This window comes from Ursus americanus, chromosome 29 (genome assembly GCF_024610735.1).
Source record: "Ursus americanus isolate L20-20 chromosome 29, mUrsAme1.1.p, whole genome shotgun sequence".
NCBI classification, from domain to species: domain Eukaryota; kingdom Metazoa; phylum Chordata; class Mammalia; order Carnivora; family Ursidae; genus Ursus; species Ursus americanus.
This window is the reverse complement of record NC_142155.1, coordinates 22,287,589-22,303,144: the sequence shown is the minus strand read 5'-3', so window position 1 is coordinate 22,303,144 and position 15,556 is coordinate 22,287,589. Positions and strand designations below refer to the sequence as shown.

General features: G+C 36.8%; 1 protein-coding gene across 1 annotated transcript in view; it reads left to right on the top strand.

Annotated features, from left to right (window-relative positions):
• Positions 1 to 15,556, top strand: part of GFRAL (GDNF family receptor alpha like) — a 62,494-nt gene that overhangs the window by 22,766 nt on the left and 24,172 nt on the right. The window contains exon 6 of the mRNA XM_045802711.2: positions 3,010 to 3,260. Coding sequence (XP_045658667.2) covers positions 3,010 to 3,260 — 251 coding nt within the window. The remainder of the gene's footprint in view (positions 1 to 3,009; positions 3,261 to 15,556) is intronic.

The following is a 15,556-nucleotide window of genomic DNA, read 5'->3' as shown; positions in this document are numbered from 1 at the left end:
CTATAGTCAATGACATAGGATGAAAACGTTTGATTACACTATCTTTATCATATCACAAATAGAATACTTATCAATCATCTATCTACACTAACAATGAAAACTAGTAATACTTTAACCAGCCAGGAAAACTTTTTTAAAGCAATCCCTGTAAAAATACCAGATGTCTCCATGAATGGGTATCCAGCTTCACCTGATTCCAGTGCCAAGACTGTAGGCATACTACCTCATTACCCTAGTTATTTGCATTCAACTTTCAGAACATAATATATCTAAGCTTCCCTATCAAATTAAGTATTCTAATGGCAAGTGATGGGATTTGTGGTTAGAGTCCCTGAGAAGCCCCAGGAAGGATTCTGAAGCACACACTTCTGAGTTAAATTCATCTTGGCATCAACACCTTCTCAGATTGATTGGTAGAGAGTTGGTAATTTTTTTCCACCAGGAAAGGAGAGAAACCATTATCTCCAAAATGGTTGGTGCACAGTCTGCAAAACCAAAGGCACTTAAAAGAAGTCATCTTATTTCTCTCCACCTTTGACTAGCTTGTGATTAATTTTTATGATTTTTAATGTACATATACATGTCTCTTCTTGTATAATTTCTGTCTTCCATGGATTAATTCAGAGAGTAAGAACTGTGTACTTTAGATTTCTTTTCACAGTGTGCAAATAGTCCCTTAATGAATATTTTATAAAGGTGCTGGAAATATTATTCAATATTAGTAGTCAAGGTGAAAAAGACAAATCCTGTCACTTTCTCAAGCAAATTTTGCCTTAGGGAGATTTCTAGCATTTATATTAACTTATTGTTAATGTAATTCAGATGGAAAAAAATCCAAATGACAAACTACTTCTTCAGTGAGGGTGTTAAGCCCTTCATCTGCTACCTTTTTGGCTGAACAGCCTGTATGTGCAACGAGGAGAGAATTTGGGTCTTGAAATAAAACTTCTGTCCCTGTTCCAGATTCTTCAGTACATGATAGGTTTTGAAACTCCTTTATTTATTTGAAAAGGCCAGAGAAGGCAGTATAAAGACCATTTTTTCAACCGATTTTGTCTAATATAGATGTATACTGAGAGATGAGATTATATTTTGCCAATTATAAATGTTTAGGCACTTACAGAAAATTGTAATACGTTATATTCTCATACGTACAAACTCAAGAAAGTAGTAAAAAAATGTTTGCTTAAAAAATTCTACTTTTTAAAAACAAAATTCTGCAATGTATACACTTATTTTAAGTGCTGTGAGTACTTACAAAATCTGATGACATATTAGGTCACAAATCCATGTGCAGAAATTATACCAACCACATTCTTTACATTGTGTAATGTAACTGGAAATCAATAGCAAAAATGAAAACAAAAATAATTCCATTTAAAAAGTGCCTCTAAATAATTGAACACAAAACAACATAGAAAATTGCAGAATATCAAGAAAATAAGGATAATGAAACATTATACATCAAAACATTTAAACCTGAAATAGAATTTCTACCATATAAAGTCTTTTTTGCCATATTGAAATCTTTTTTCAAATCACGTAGGTAATGTCTACTAATTTTATGAATTTTTAATTTAATTTAATTTTTGTTTAAGATTTTATTTGTTTGTTGGACAGAGAGAAAGAGAGAGCGCAAGCAGGGGGAGCATCAGGCAGAGGGAGAAGAAGGCCCCCCCACTGAGCCAGAAGCCTGATACAGGACTGGATCCCAGGACCCTGGGATCATGACCTGAGCCAAAGGCAGATGCTTAACCAATTGAGCCACATAGGCAACCCTGATGTTTTAATTTTAAAGTATCCTTTAATTCAGCATTTTTTGCAGAATTTCACAGCTAATTTTCTGAATGAAATAACTTCTATGAGTAGATAACTCAAACAACTGTAGCAAAATACGTATTTAAAAATGAATAAATGGCACCTAGGTGCAAATCTCTTCTCTATCAACTCATAAATGGTAATCCATACTGTCAATACTTATATTTAGAAGATATTTTCCATATAACCTTTAATTGCGTTAAAGGAACATAGTTGTTCTTCTGGCTCAAAACTTTTGTAGGATTTTCTTAAATATAAATTTTATTAGATTTTTTTCCATTACATTAAAAAGCTGATTCCTTTAAGGTTACTTAAAATATGAGACTATTAAAAATAATAGTTTATGGATTTAAGCGGAGTAGCACCATGTGGACAATTAAGCTCATGATAAGTGTCTATTTACTCAGAGGGTTTTCATGCTTGTTTGATGGTGATCTATTCAAGAAAAGATAAGTAATTTTAGGTGATAAATAATAAGTAGAGAGATTAAAATTCTTGGTTCCACTGAGAATCTCTTCTTTCTGTGAAAGTTTTGAAAATGAAATTATTGTATGTTATCCAGACTTTCATTCAAAGCTAGTACAGCACGAATCAAATACATAGCCAGAAAAGTTATGAACTGATGTCATTCTAATGGATTATCCCAGTCATTAAATAAACTCCTAATTTTTGTTTTAAATTAGCTCTTGCTGCCAGAGAAGCTCAGAATATTTGTAAATTCTAATTAGTCTGCCCAGAAATATTGAGAAAAAGAGTACAGTACGTTCCATCCTGTGGGAGAACTGGCTGGAAAGGTCAAGAGCCTTATATGAAATCACTTGGTGTGAGACAGTGGCCAAATGCTAGCCCTAAAAGCACCTTCTGCTTCAAAAATACTGCTAATAATTCCACCAAGTAGTTTATGCTGCAAATCATCATCCATTGAAATAAAATTAATAGTGAAGGATGATTCATCCAGGGAATCCTAAACTTAGCCTCTGTCTTTCATCACAAAAGGAAAATAATGCACAAGGTTTCTCTCCTTTGCTGGTCTCTACCGGGATGTTGTATAGCACTAACTTTGTTGTCGGCTGTGTACTGGCGTTTAGAAGGCCTTTGGTTTCATGCCAGTCCTTCATTAGGTGAGGCAGTACCACGTGCTATTGCAAGATAATATTATTCAGACTAATTCCATTTCTTGATTCCTTCTAGGAGGCGCTATAGAACATTTCAGTCAAAATGCTGGCACCATGTGACTAGAAAGTGCCATGAAGATGAGCTCTGCATCAGTACCTTAAGCCAGCAGGACCTCATTTGCTCGGGAAGTGATGACTGCAAAGCAGCTTACATTGGTATCTTTGGGACAGTCCTTCAAGTACAGTGCACCTGTAGGACCGTTACACAAAGTGAAGAATCTCTGTGCAAGATTTTCCAACATATGCTTCATAGAAGATCATGTTTTGGTAAGTTATATATATTCACTAAATTGTACACGTATTTTTTTTTATCTGTGCAGCACAAAGTAATAATCCAACATAGAAAACTTAACAAAGACAACTTTATGTTTGCTATTCCATTTTATTTTATTTTTTATTTTTTTTAAAGATTTCATTCATTTATTTGAGAGAGAGAGAGAGTGAGTGAGAAAGAGAACACAAGCCAGTGGTGGTGGGGGGGGGTGCGGGTTGAGGAGGCAGAGGGAGAAGCAGATTGCCCACTGAGCAGGGAGCCTGATGTGGGGCTTGATCCTAGGACCATGGGATCAGGACCTGAGCCAAAGGCAGACACCCAACCAACTGAGCCACCCAGGTGCCCCTGCTATTCCACTTTAAAATATATATTCTGATTATGTTTTGTGTATTTGCTATTTTACTCATTTATATTTGAGTGGTATATGTTTTTTAATGTTTATGATTGGTCATTCCTAGTTATCATTTACTGATTTCAGTATCAAGAGGATGCAAGGTTTATCCTACAAGATTACTGAATATGTCAGTTATCTATTGTGAATAACAAACAACCCCAAAATGTAGTGGCTTAAAACAACCATTTATTGGCTCATAATTCTGCACAATGGGCTTAGCTTAGTAGGGTGGTTCTTCTGATGGTCTTGCTTAGGGGCCATTCAAGTAGCTACAGTCATTGAGTGACTCAGCTGAGACCAGATGGTCCAAGATGGTGTCCAGCAAGCACTACTGGATGGGATGCATGATTCTTCTCCATGTGTCCTCTTTAGCAGTTGACCTAGACTCTTACATGGGAGACAACAGCTAAGCCCCTATGTGCATGTACTTATCAATTGTCTTCATCTGTCACATTTGCTAATGTCTCATTGGACAGAGAAAGTCCCGTAGCCAAATCCAGAGTCACTGAGAGAGGAAACTACACAAGGATGTATATATTTAAGGCTTGATTCATTGGGAGATCATTAATTTAATAATCTAATGCAGCTGTCCCAACCTCTGTAAAACATTGATTCTTGGATTTAGTTTTTCTACTCTTGGTCTTTAACATGTCTGCTCATCTCCCTGTAATGAGAGAAGGAAACACATTTTTTAAAGTTATTATTTACTCAATTTTAGGAATAAAAAAACCTGAGATTTAGGAATTTAACTAATTTATCCTGAGCCTCAGAATGAGCAAGTGGTTCACAGGCATATGTGTATGAGTCTTGTAGAAAAAAACCTAAGGATGTGATAACATACTAATTTAAGACTTCTCTATCATCCATCTTCAAGGTTTTGTCCTTACAACTACCATGTCTTAAAAATACCCCCAGGCTGTTCGGCTCCTCATTGTAACCATGGAACCTGCAAATACCATTCCCAGGAGAAAATAATAGATGTTTACTGTTTTACTGCAAACCAGATCTTTACATTTATACATAAATTTGACAGATATAGATATGAATGTGTCTCTACCATACCCATTTAACTATATATAGATACACACATTTTTAAATGTTTTTTCTTAGATACTAAAGAGATACACATGAACTAAGGTGATCAAAATTGTGATTTGTTGTGTATTAGGAGATAGATACACAACTCAGAGTGTATGGTTTTAATTCCAACATAGATCTCTGTGGAATTTCTACAATTTGTATAATTAACATTATTTCAAATCAAATTTCATCTTCAGTTGAAATCATGATACAGAGTGGAAAACTGTAACACTACATGTGTTGACTCATATTCCATAAATAATCTTCCTCTCTGATTAATATTAGGTGTCTAATTCGGTTAGAACTAAAGGTACTTATGAGCGGCTCATAGCAGTACAGAAGGAAATACCAAATAAAATAATTTAAGCCAACAGAAATACATACAGTTACACTATCGTGATAATTTATAAGTGGGTTTCTCCGTATTAAATGATATCCAGGAAAAAAAAATGAAGATCCTACAGGTCAGCAATAACTCAGTTCCTAAAAATGCCAGTTCCAGCAACCTAATTCTAGTTCCGAGCCTCATTTTCTCCCATGTGTTTTTAATCATTGTTATACTTTACTCGCATTGCGTTTAGCTGCTGTCACCTGTACACAGCCCAGAACATTTGTAGAAAAACAGCAGAAATGGACATTAAAAAATCCATAAACATCGAAGTACTATAAATGTTTTGGAAAATTCAAAGCTCTTTCACTTTCTTCACTCACTTAGACTAAACTTTGTGAGATTTCTTTTCAAACATTACCTACTCAAAGTAGGAGTTTCAAGTGATAGGTTTGTATAATTAAAGGAACGTTCAAGGCCTTTCATCGCAGTTCTCGAATTAACAGGAAAAGTTTCAAACACAAAACAAGAACTAAGTCCTTAGCCCTGACTAGTTCTAAGAGACCCCTATCCCCTGCTCCAGGGGCTTGAGAAGAAGCACGACGACCGTTTGAATGAACCATTTCTCTGACATGTTTGCGTCCTGACTTCTCACATCACTCAGGCATGCTCAGGAGTTATCAAAATGGCCCTCGGTGCAGCTCGTTTCCAAAGCTCTGGGGCGTCTGCTCACTCTACTTGAAAGGAGTGGAATGGAGTAGGGCTGAGAGGGCAGTTACGGAAAATTTTCAGCTTGTCACCTTTCTTTGGCTTAGAAGCATTATTTTTCAAACTCATTTGACCCCAGACCACAGGAAGCAATGCATGTTCCATTAGCTTTTTATGTGCAATGTCTTCTATTTTTTTTAATATATATATATACACATACATATATGTGTGTGTATATATATGTATATATGTATATATGTGTATATATATATAAAATTATTATTTTATTCCATTAATTGTTTTCAGTGCTGACGACTACCCACTAAAATGACTTCATGACCAGCTAGTGTGTTGCTCACTGAAGTTTGAAAAGCACTTGCTTGGAGTACAAATTCATCTGGAAATAACCGGCATTGATGTACCCAAGCCAGTGTATAACAATTATGAATAATTACAGAGTAGCTAGCATCTATTGAATGCTTATTTTTGGTCACATTTTCTCACCTAGTCTTAACAACTCAGTGAGCTAGATACTATTATGTTCTCTGTTTCACACATGAGGAAAAGGAAGCTAAGATGTGAAACGGCTTGCTCGGGGTTCTATACCCAGGAGCACGCGGCAGACTCAGGATCCGAACCCGGGCTGGCTGCCTCGGAGCCCGCTATGTTCTCCTGCCTGTGCGATGGTAGAGACGAGCTTGCGTCTGTTGAGCATGCTCCAAAGCCGGCTTGTGGGAAACTCTGAGTTCTGCTATCAGAACTGAGCTTTGAAAACATGCCGAGGAGCCCGCCTCCGTTCCTGGTGCAGGACCAGAGTTAGGCAAGTGAGCATCCCGAACAAACTGTATTTGGCCACTAGCTTCCTCTTAACTCCGCGTCACTAGAGCCGTGCAGACTTCCTTTTCTCTGATCTCTTGCAGTACAGAGCAAATTTGTGGCATTTAGAGCTGAGAGAGAGGTGGATAAAATGGAAGAGAGAGGAACTGGGTAAGACAGAGAGGACTTCTGAAGTGGAAAGACTGAAAGGAGCACTGCTGTGTTTCCTTGTTACGTGCAAGGATTCAGTCCGCAGGTGTGGGGGTACCTGGCGCTGACAGGAATGTTCCCTTTTGCCTTGCTCAGCATTGTCTTTTTTCATGTCACCTGTAGTCATCTTCAAGAGATTTGGACACATCCCTATTCTGCTTCTAAAGTCTCAGTTTCTTTTTTGCTTTTTGAAGAATGATTTTTAAAAAATAAAAATAAAAAGGACTACCTTTCTCTGTTAAATCCTACAGGAAATGGAAAGCATAGCAATACAGATGCGATAGAAGTTAAAACAAAATTTAAAGAAAACAGAAATAAATAAATTCTTCCCCCAATCCCGTTCTTTAGAGAGTCAAGGTTAAAAAAGTTGGTGCATTCTTTTGAAACTTTTTTTTCTTGTAATACATACATAACTTGAATATCTTGTATGCACCCAGATGCCCCCCTCACATTGACACACGCATACACACATATTTTTTTTAATGGAATGAAACTATACATACTTCTTTACAACTTGCTTTTTAACTTCAAAATATATGGTGGGCCATTTGCAAGTACATACATATTCGATGACTTTATTCTTTTTAAAGGCTGCATAGTATCCCACGGCATATGTGCACACACACAGCGTGCATGTATGTATATCATAATTTATTTAATCTATAATTAATAATGTGGACGTTTAGGTTGAATGTGATTGTTTATTATGATAGGCATTGCTGCAATAAATGTTATTGCACATTTTAGTTGGCATTTCAATAGCATATATTTCAAACGGTGAGATTACTAGATTATAGCATTTTTATATTTTTAAATTTGGTAAAAACTGGAAAAAAAGTTTGTTCCAATTACATTCTTAGAAAAATCTTAATGTTTTAATTTGCATTTTTATTATAAGTGATGCTAAACATTTGTTCTGTGGTTTGTTGGAAATATTCTATTTCTTTTACCTACTCATATTCTTTGCCCAAAATGTCTGCCTTTTTTAGTATTGATAAGTGAAATTTTTGTTGCCTATATCAGAAATTTGTATTGATATGTGAGAATTCACTAATCTGCACACGTCTTATAATAATCTTGATTTCATAGTCTCTTATGGCAAAGTGATGATCTGTTATATTGTGGGCTTGGGCTCAGATCTCCACCCTGCTATGTGTTATCTGGGTTATGTAAAGAAGGAAGTTTTTGAATCATTTCTTCAGTAGTCAACCATTCATCAACTGGATAATTCCCACTGCCATTGTAAAAGATGTTTTTTAAGTGATTAGTAGTTATCTAAGAAAAAGTATCATACAAAACCAAAAACAGATTCTTAAACTAGATAAACTTGTGGTTGCGGGAGAGGAGGTGGGTGAGTGAGCTAGGTGAAGGGGATTAAGAGTACACTTGCGGTGGTGAGCACTGAGTAATGTATAGAATTGTGAATCATTACATTGTATACCTGAAACTAACATAACACGATGTTAACTATACTTGAAAAAATATATAAATTAGGAAATTTTTTTAAAAAATACATGCATGGAAAATTATATATCTACCATTCACCTTAAGATATAGAACATTACCATTATTTTTTAAGGTTTTTTTAAAGATTTTATTTATTTATTTGAGAGAGAGGTGTGTGAGTGAGCTCCTGGAGGAGCAGAGGTAGAGGGACAAGCAGACTCCCTGCTGAGCCCGGAGCCCCACGCGGGATTCGATCCCAAAACCCTGAGATCATGACCTGAACTGAAATCAAGAGTCAGACACTTAATCCACTGAGCCATCCAGGTGTCCCTATTTTTTAAGTTTTTTGAAGTTTTACTTCATATCACATCCTTTCTCCCCAAATTCAGGGGTAACCAACTACACACCTACGCACATGCATGATACATAACAGAAATACACATGCCTGATATTGTCTAGGACAGTGGTTCTCAATCTTTACTGCAGATGAGAATCACCAAGAGATTAAAAATTCTGAGGCCCAGCAAACCAATAAAATTCCATTATGTGAAAGCAGGACATGAGCGTCAGGAGGGCTAGTCTCATGAGCATGTGGTCAGTGTAGTCACACGGGCTGTGTGTTCAAAAGAGCCCTGAGCTTGGGGCTTCATATTCTGCATACATCATCCTGAAGTTTTTAATAATTGCTTTGTTGAATTTGTGCTTTGTAAATAAACTCCAATGGAGCATAAGCGAGGTGCTTGGAGCCTTAGCTCATATATGTTCCTGCCTCCTGCCACTTTGTAGGGACATGCAGATTCTCAACTGCCTGCCCCACCCCTTGGTGCCCTGGGCACTGCTCAACACTCCTCCTCTCCCCACTCTTTACCTGTCACCTGACATTTGTCTTTATATGTTTTTAATGATATTGAGCCTTCCAGTACACGTATGTAGATTTTCCTTGATGACTTTCAATAAGCCTTTATTATTTTCTCAGTAAAAAAGCTTCTCAATAATAGTTTTCTTATATAACTTTGGCTATAATTATTTCTAGATATTACTAAATATTACAATTGCTGCTGCAAATCACATCTTCCTAATCAAATCTATTCTATTTTCAAACTGTAGTTGAATAATAGAAATTAATTGATTTTCATACATACATTTGTATGTAGCAACATTTTTAAACACTCACAAGATTTAACAATTTTAGAATTCTTTTGTATTTCCTATGTAATCATATGCTCTTCAATTATTATCGTTTTGTTTCCTCTATCTAATGCTCATACCTTTTTTTCTCTTTTCCCATTCCACATCTAGGACCCACAGAAAAATGTTAAATATAAATGGTGACAGTGAGTACACTTTTGCTGTGCCTGACCGTAAGGGGCATCTTTCACCATTCTTCCATGAAGTATAATGTTTGTCATTATATCTGCAGATACTCTGTATCAGAATAAAGAAATTCCCTTCTATTCCTTGACTGTAAACTCCTTTTAAAAAATGAGCACTGAATTTTAGTAAATGCTTTTTCTACATTTGCAGTTTTCATTTAAAGCATGTTCGTTTTCTAATCATATTCTTGTAAAAGAACAATTGGTCGTGGGGCCAGTTTTGTCTTACTATTAGAAATAGAAGCACTATTCCTTTCTAAATACACTCGAGGATTTCCATCTGTATGAAAAGGAAAGGAAAAAAACTTATTATTTAACATACTATCTCTTCTCCTTTAGCCAGATTCCGGAGAAGAGTTACCTGTGTCTATTACTTCAGTTTCTTCATCTTTTACATCCTGATCCGTCCAGTCCAACCTGCTCTCTGGATATGGGTCCCTTCACAAAAGATTTCCTACAAGGTACCAATCACATCCATGTCAGAGATTCCAGAAGTCCTTGTCTTACTGAAAGGTTGAGTCATTTTCAAGAATTGTTTAATGCTTTCTTGATACACATTTTTTCTCTCTTGGTTCTCATTCCTCCGATCACTCTGGATGCATCTTCTATGTTTACCTTGTAGGCTTATCCAATTGGCCAATTGATATTTGTGTTGCTTAAGAATTAGCTGCAGTCTCTCTACTAGAGTAAGTCTCAAATTTTCTCCTAAGAGGTGTCCTCTATGATCACATCATTACCCCGTACATTGATTTACAGTCTTTAGGGCAAACCTCTTTTCTAAGCTTTGGGTCCACTTATCGGCCCACCTACTTGGATATTTTCTTTTGGATTATTCTAGATCTTGGGTGATGTGCAATCCAGATGCTGTGGTATCTTGTAGTAGACAGGCTACCTATGACTAAAAGACAAGTTTTTCCCTGTCATCCTTCCAACACAAACACCAGACACCACACACCCTATATATATGTGTGTACGTGGATGTATATATTGTAACAGGCATACATATATTATAACAGGGACAACATAACCTCAATAAAAGTTTCCATTCCAAATAAGGGAAAGGGGAGAGTAATAGCACACAGTAATGAAATCCTGCTTAATAGGCATTGTGAAGCCTCTCTTTAAGTGTGGATTTCCTTGGATGACTGGGAAGGACCACCTTCTCTGGCTTCCATCTTGCCCTCTGGAAGGTTCTTCCTTATCCGTCTTCCTCCATAGCGATATCTGAAGGAAGTTTGGGGGGAAATGCCCTCCTTGGGGAATATGGAGCTCTCAGACACTGTGTCCTGTTCATAGTTTGAAGCATTAAAAGTTTAGCAGTCACAGACTTTTTGCAAATGGACTGGTGGCTCTTTTGGCAATATAATCTCTTAAAAAATGTGTTAGGTTTCTAATCTTTTTTTTCAGTTTTATCCAGCTATATGTGCCAGTATCCACAATAAAAAAGTGTTTTCTTGACTTGGTTCCCAAGTCGGCCTTATTTCCTTGATCCCTCACCCCCATGCCCCTCTCTCTCATGTAATGATTTAAGCTAATCTAAACAATAGACTAAAGTGAAAATGTAATACCTTTAATCTGATTTTTGCTGCATGGTTGAGTCAATTTGTTTAACTCAAATACTGGTTTTTTTGTAACTGGAGATCTTTTTTTCAATCTTATCTTTTACTATTTGGAATCTAGAATCAGTCCGCTTTCAATGTTGGGGAGTCCTCATTTCTAGCTGATCCCTGCTAGGATCAAGATAAAAAGATCTGCCTTCTTTGTGCCACTACCATGAAAACCAGCCGTTTTATACCTGGTTATATCTTTATTGTAAAACTCTGCACAACGCAGTCGAGAGTAATCAATTCACACTATCATTCTAACTCTTTCAAGTTGTCTTGCTCCTTTTGGGACCTTCCAAGGTGCTTGGAGAAATGCATCGTAGAACTGTCTTCATGGTAAAAGGAAGGGGAAAGCCTTGATTCTTTGGCTCCTGTCTTCCATTTCTGAGGAGGGGTCCCATGAGCCTTGATTCCCTGGAAATTGTGGATAGTGTATCTGCGAATGCGGAGTGGAGCCCAATGTGCATTTCATGCTGCAGTGACTGAAAATCACTGAGGAGGAAAGAAGGAAGTGTATGGTGCAAAGGCCAAGGTAAACACTGTCAGGCTGCATCTGCACAAAGACAGATTAGGCATTTGGGGAAGCATTTTGATGGTAAGGAACAAAGACAAATCCATATGCATCATTGCTTCCTTTAGAGTGAATGGATAATGGTATCATCAATCTGCCACCAACCTGGCAGACTGTGGGCACAGTGTAGGTCCTGCTGTTGCTAGGAGGTTTGGTATTCATTACTAGCAGAACTTTGATGGATTTGCCTTAGGGAGAGACAATCCATTCTGTGGGGCCCATGCATAACCACTGTCTTCGTCACCACAGCTGCTATCCATACTCATTGCACAGGCCTTGGGTGGCTGAAGAGGAGGCATGATTTGCCTCCACTGGGTAGATCATCAGTTTACCTGGTTGGTGAGGGCCTGCTCTGTCGTGGATACTGTGTAAGGCATTAACCCAAGATAAAAATATCTGCCTTCTTTGTGCCACTACCATGGATGTTTCCATATGCCTCTTTACCTCATTTGCCTCACCATGTCTACAGTCTTCGAAGTTTGATCTTTTCATCTCTCTGATCAAACAATTTTTATTTATTTTTTTATTTTTACAGATTTTATTTATTTATTTGACAGAGATAGAGAGAGCCAGCGAGAGAGGGAACACAAGCAGGGGGAGTGGGAGAGGAAGAAGCAGGTTCCCAGCAGAGCAGGGAGCCCGATGCGGGGTTTGATCCCAGGACCCTGGGATGACTCCCTGAGCTGAAGGCAGATGCTTAACGACTGACCCACCCAGGCACCCCTGATCAAGCTATTTATTACTGCCTATCAGTCTTAACTTCTATCCACTTCTTTCTCTACAAAGTGAACAATCAGAAGTACTACTCATGCTTGGCTGGTGGGGAAGATTTCCCTTCACCGTTATCCTCTAAGGCCATTTGTAAGTGGATCTGTGGTGTGGCAGCTGTCCATTTACAGTTAGCACTGATGTACTGTGCTCTCCTCTCTGGGACCCAATGACTTAATGGATCTTATAATATTCAGTAGCCTAGTAGGAGCTATATTTCAAATAGCAAATGGTCTTCCACTGCAGGTGGCATGACTTTGCTCCAGAGTATGAGGGGTCTGAACTGTAACCCTCTTATTAGGGATTGTCAGAAATTCTGTATTTATCTAGAGAGTAAATGAGATTAAGTGGATAAAATTCCCATTACATAGCAAATATTCTATACATTTTAATTGTCCAGCCCATAAAAAACATTGTTTTTGGTCCCAGATTCAAGACTGAAGCATTGAGTGTCTTTCCCTAATGTTTTATAGAGACTACACACATTGTTAGGAATTTCTATATTAATGTTTCACTAAAGCCAGCTGTTTCCCCAATTCTGTTAGGAACAATCTTTCCAATGTTAACGAAGAGCCTGATGACCACAAAGGCAACCCGAAAGTATTAAGAAGATGGATATTAAATTGTTAGTTCTCAAACCTGTTAATTTTCAGAAATGTATAGAGAATGTGTTTAAAAATACTTTTTACCTAACCTCAGTTATCCTAATTCAGTGGGCCTGGGGTGGAGCTCAAAATCTCTATATAAAAAAAAAAAAATGACCCAGGTGGTTGTGATTTTCAACCGAGTTTGGGAACCACTGCTCTAATCCACATGTGGGAAAAACCTGGTCACTGGCCATAGGTCCCAAAGCCTCTTTTTCGCTCACACCTCTCAGAGAATGAGAAACGTCTGTGCTCAGAAAGGCAAGACTAATATCATGCAGCTTTCAAGGTGGTCTGCTTTACCCCAAGTGCCTAAAAACACAGTTGGCATACATTAGCCACTCAATAAATAGCTAATGAATGAATGAACACATGAATGAATGAATGAATGAATGAACGGATGTCTACTGTCAGCACTGTCTTTTGAATACTGTTGTTTTTCTTTCCCTGATTAGAACTCTTCTAATAATACAGCTTCCTTCTTAGCAGCCACACTCATTTATGTTTCCACTTAAGCTGGAATTTTCAATTCAGATATTTGACCAAAAAAATCAGGAATTAACAAGACCGGGCTGCTACTGCTCACTTGAATAAAAGCATTTCAAGCCCCTTCTATTTTCCAACACTTTTACTCTTTATAGGCCTATTTTCAAAAAGTCTGAGGAGTGGGAAACTATTTTACAGTTGATCCTGAGATGGGGTCAACATGGTAAATAAGCAATTGATCCTGACACAGTTTTTCTCTTAAATGTGTATATTTTCTTAACGAACTCTGTGATACGATTAGCTCTATGAATAGTAAAGATAAAAAAAAAGATTATCTCCCAGCAATTTGCAAAAGTAGCTTATATTAATAAAGAATATTAATAAAGAAACTCCTAAAAATGTATATAGCCTTTTGAGACACTTAAGAAAAGAGTCCTTCTAACTAGTACCTTTTCTACCACTTAATTTCCTTTTTGAAGCCCTTCCTTCCACTATCTGTCTATTGAGGCTTCATCTTAAATATCAAGATTGCTAGTAAGACCATTTTACTCATTTTTTTCTGCATTCAGTATATAGATTCTTTATTTGGCTGCATTTCCTCTTGTCTTACAGCATTTCATGTCTGTTCCCGGTGAAGGTCTCTATCTAAAAATAAGATTCCATTAGTGAGCATTTTAATAGAAAGTCCGTTAAACACACCCATATATGTACAGAGGAGCATAATACATAGTTATATATATATCTTTTTCTAAATTACATAAAATTTTACACTTATTTTTAGCAAAGTCATTTAAAGATTGTGCAATATGGATTCATAAAGGCTCAAACTCATTTTTATATATTCTTAATTTTACTGTCATCTGATCACTGTCTATCTGAGAAAGGAAGATTATAGACTATAAATAAAACAGTAAGCTAAGTGAATTATGGAAGATATTTCCATGGCAAAAATATCCCCAGCCCTCTCCCACTCTGTCTCTCTCACATATGGAGACACACACACACACACACACACACACCATCTTCTCTTATAGCCAATTCACATAGGTAGTATTCCAGGAGCTTTATGTTAAGTTTTGGCTTTAAATAAATCACTTCACTTAGCCAAAACCACTGACTTTTTTTTGGTTACTACACAAAACTCTAATTCAGGTCCAGTTTCCTTCAAATTCAGTCCAGGTGCTAAAAAAGTCTCTTGGTTTTCCAAGGAACACTCAACAGAATTTCTCTTCTATGTATTCATATTTATAACATAGCCTCTAAATAGTTCAGTATTTTGTATTTTCTGGATTAGAGTGGCTCCATAGTGAATTTGTAGTCCATCAAATTCATAGATACTCACTTATAAGTGTATATTTTTCCTCTTAGAAATTAATGATTCCTTTAGGATCTTGTTTTTCATTATTTGCAAACTCTTGAATTCTTTAGAGAACAGGCATGTGTGTTACAAGTTAACAATGAAAAGAATGATAAAAATAAGTAAACCAGTTCTTTAGAATGACTTAGTTACCATCCAATGTCAAAATTTAGATTCATGGTAAATTCTGTAACTTTTGGTTTTTACGCTGTTTAATTTGTAGTCTTAGAATTCTGGATATTTCTTTAGGCTTGGGACCTCAAGGATAAATCAATGTATTTAGCCTTTATTAAATTTCAAACCTAAGGTATATACAGGACCTCTTCTACCTCGTTCCTCCTCAGCCCCACTCTTGAATTTTGGTTAAAAATCACTATCAGCGGTAATGCCTTTAATAGTCATATGAAATGTTTGGAAATGTTAATTTCCTTCTTAGCGAGCACAGCTGTAGAGAGCACCAGCATGTGCGGGTTCAAATAATTTCTCTACCATTTGTAAGATAGG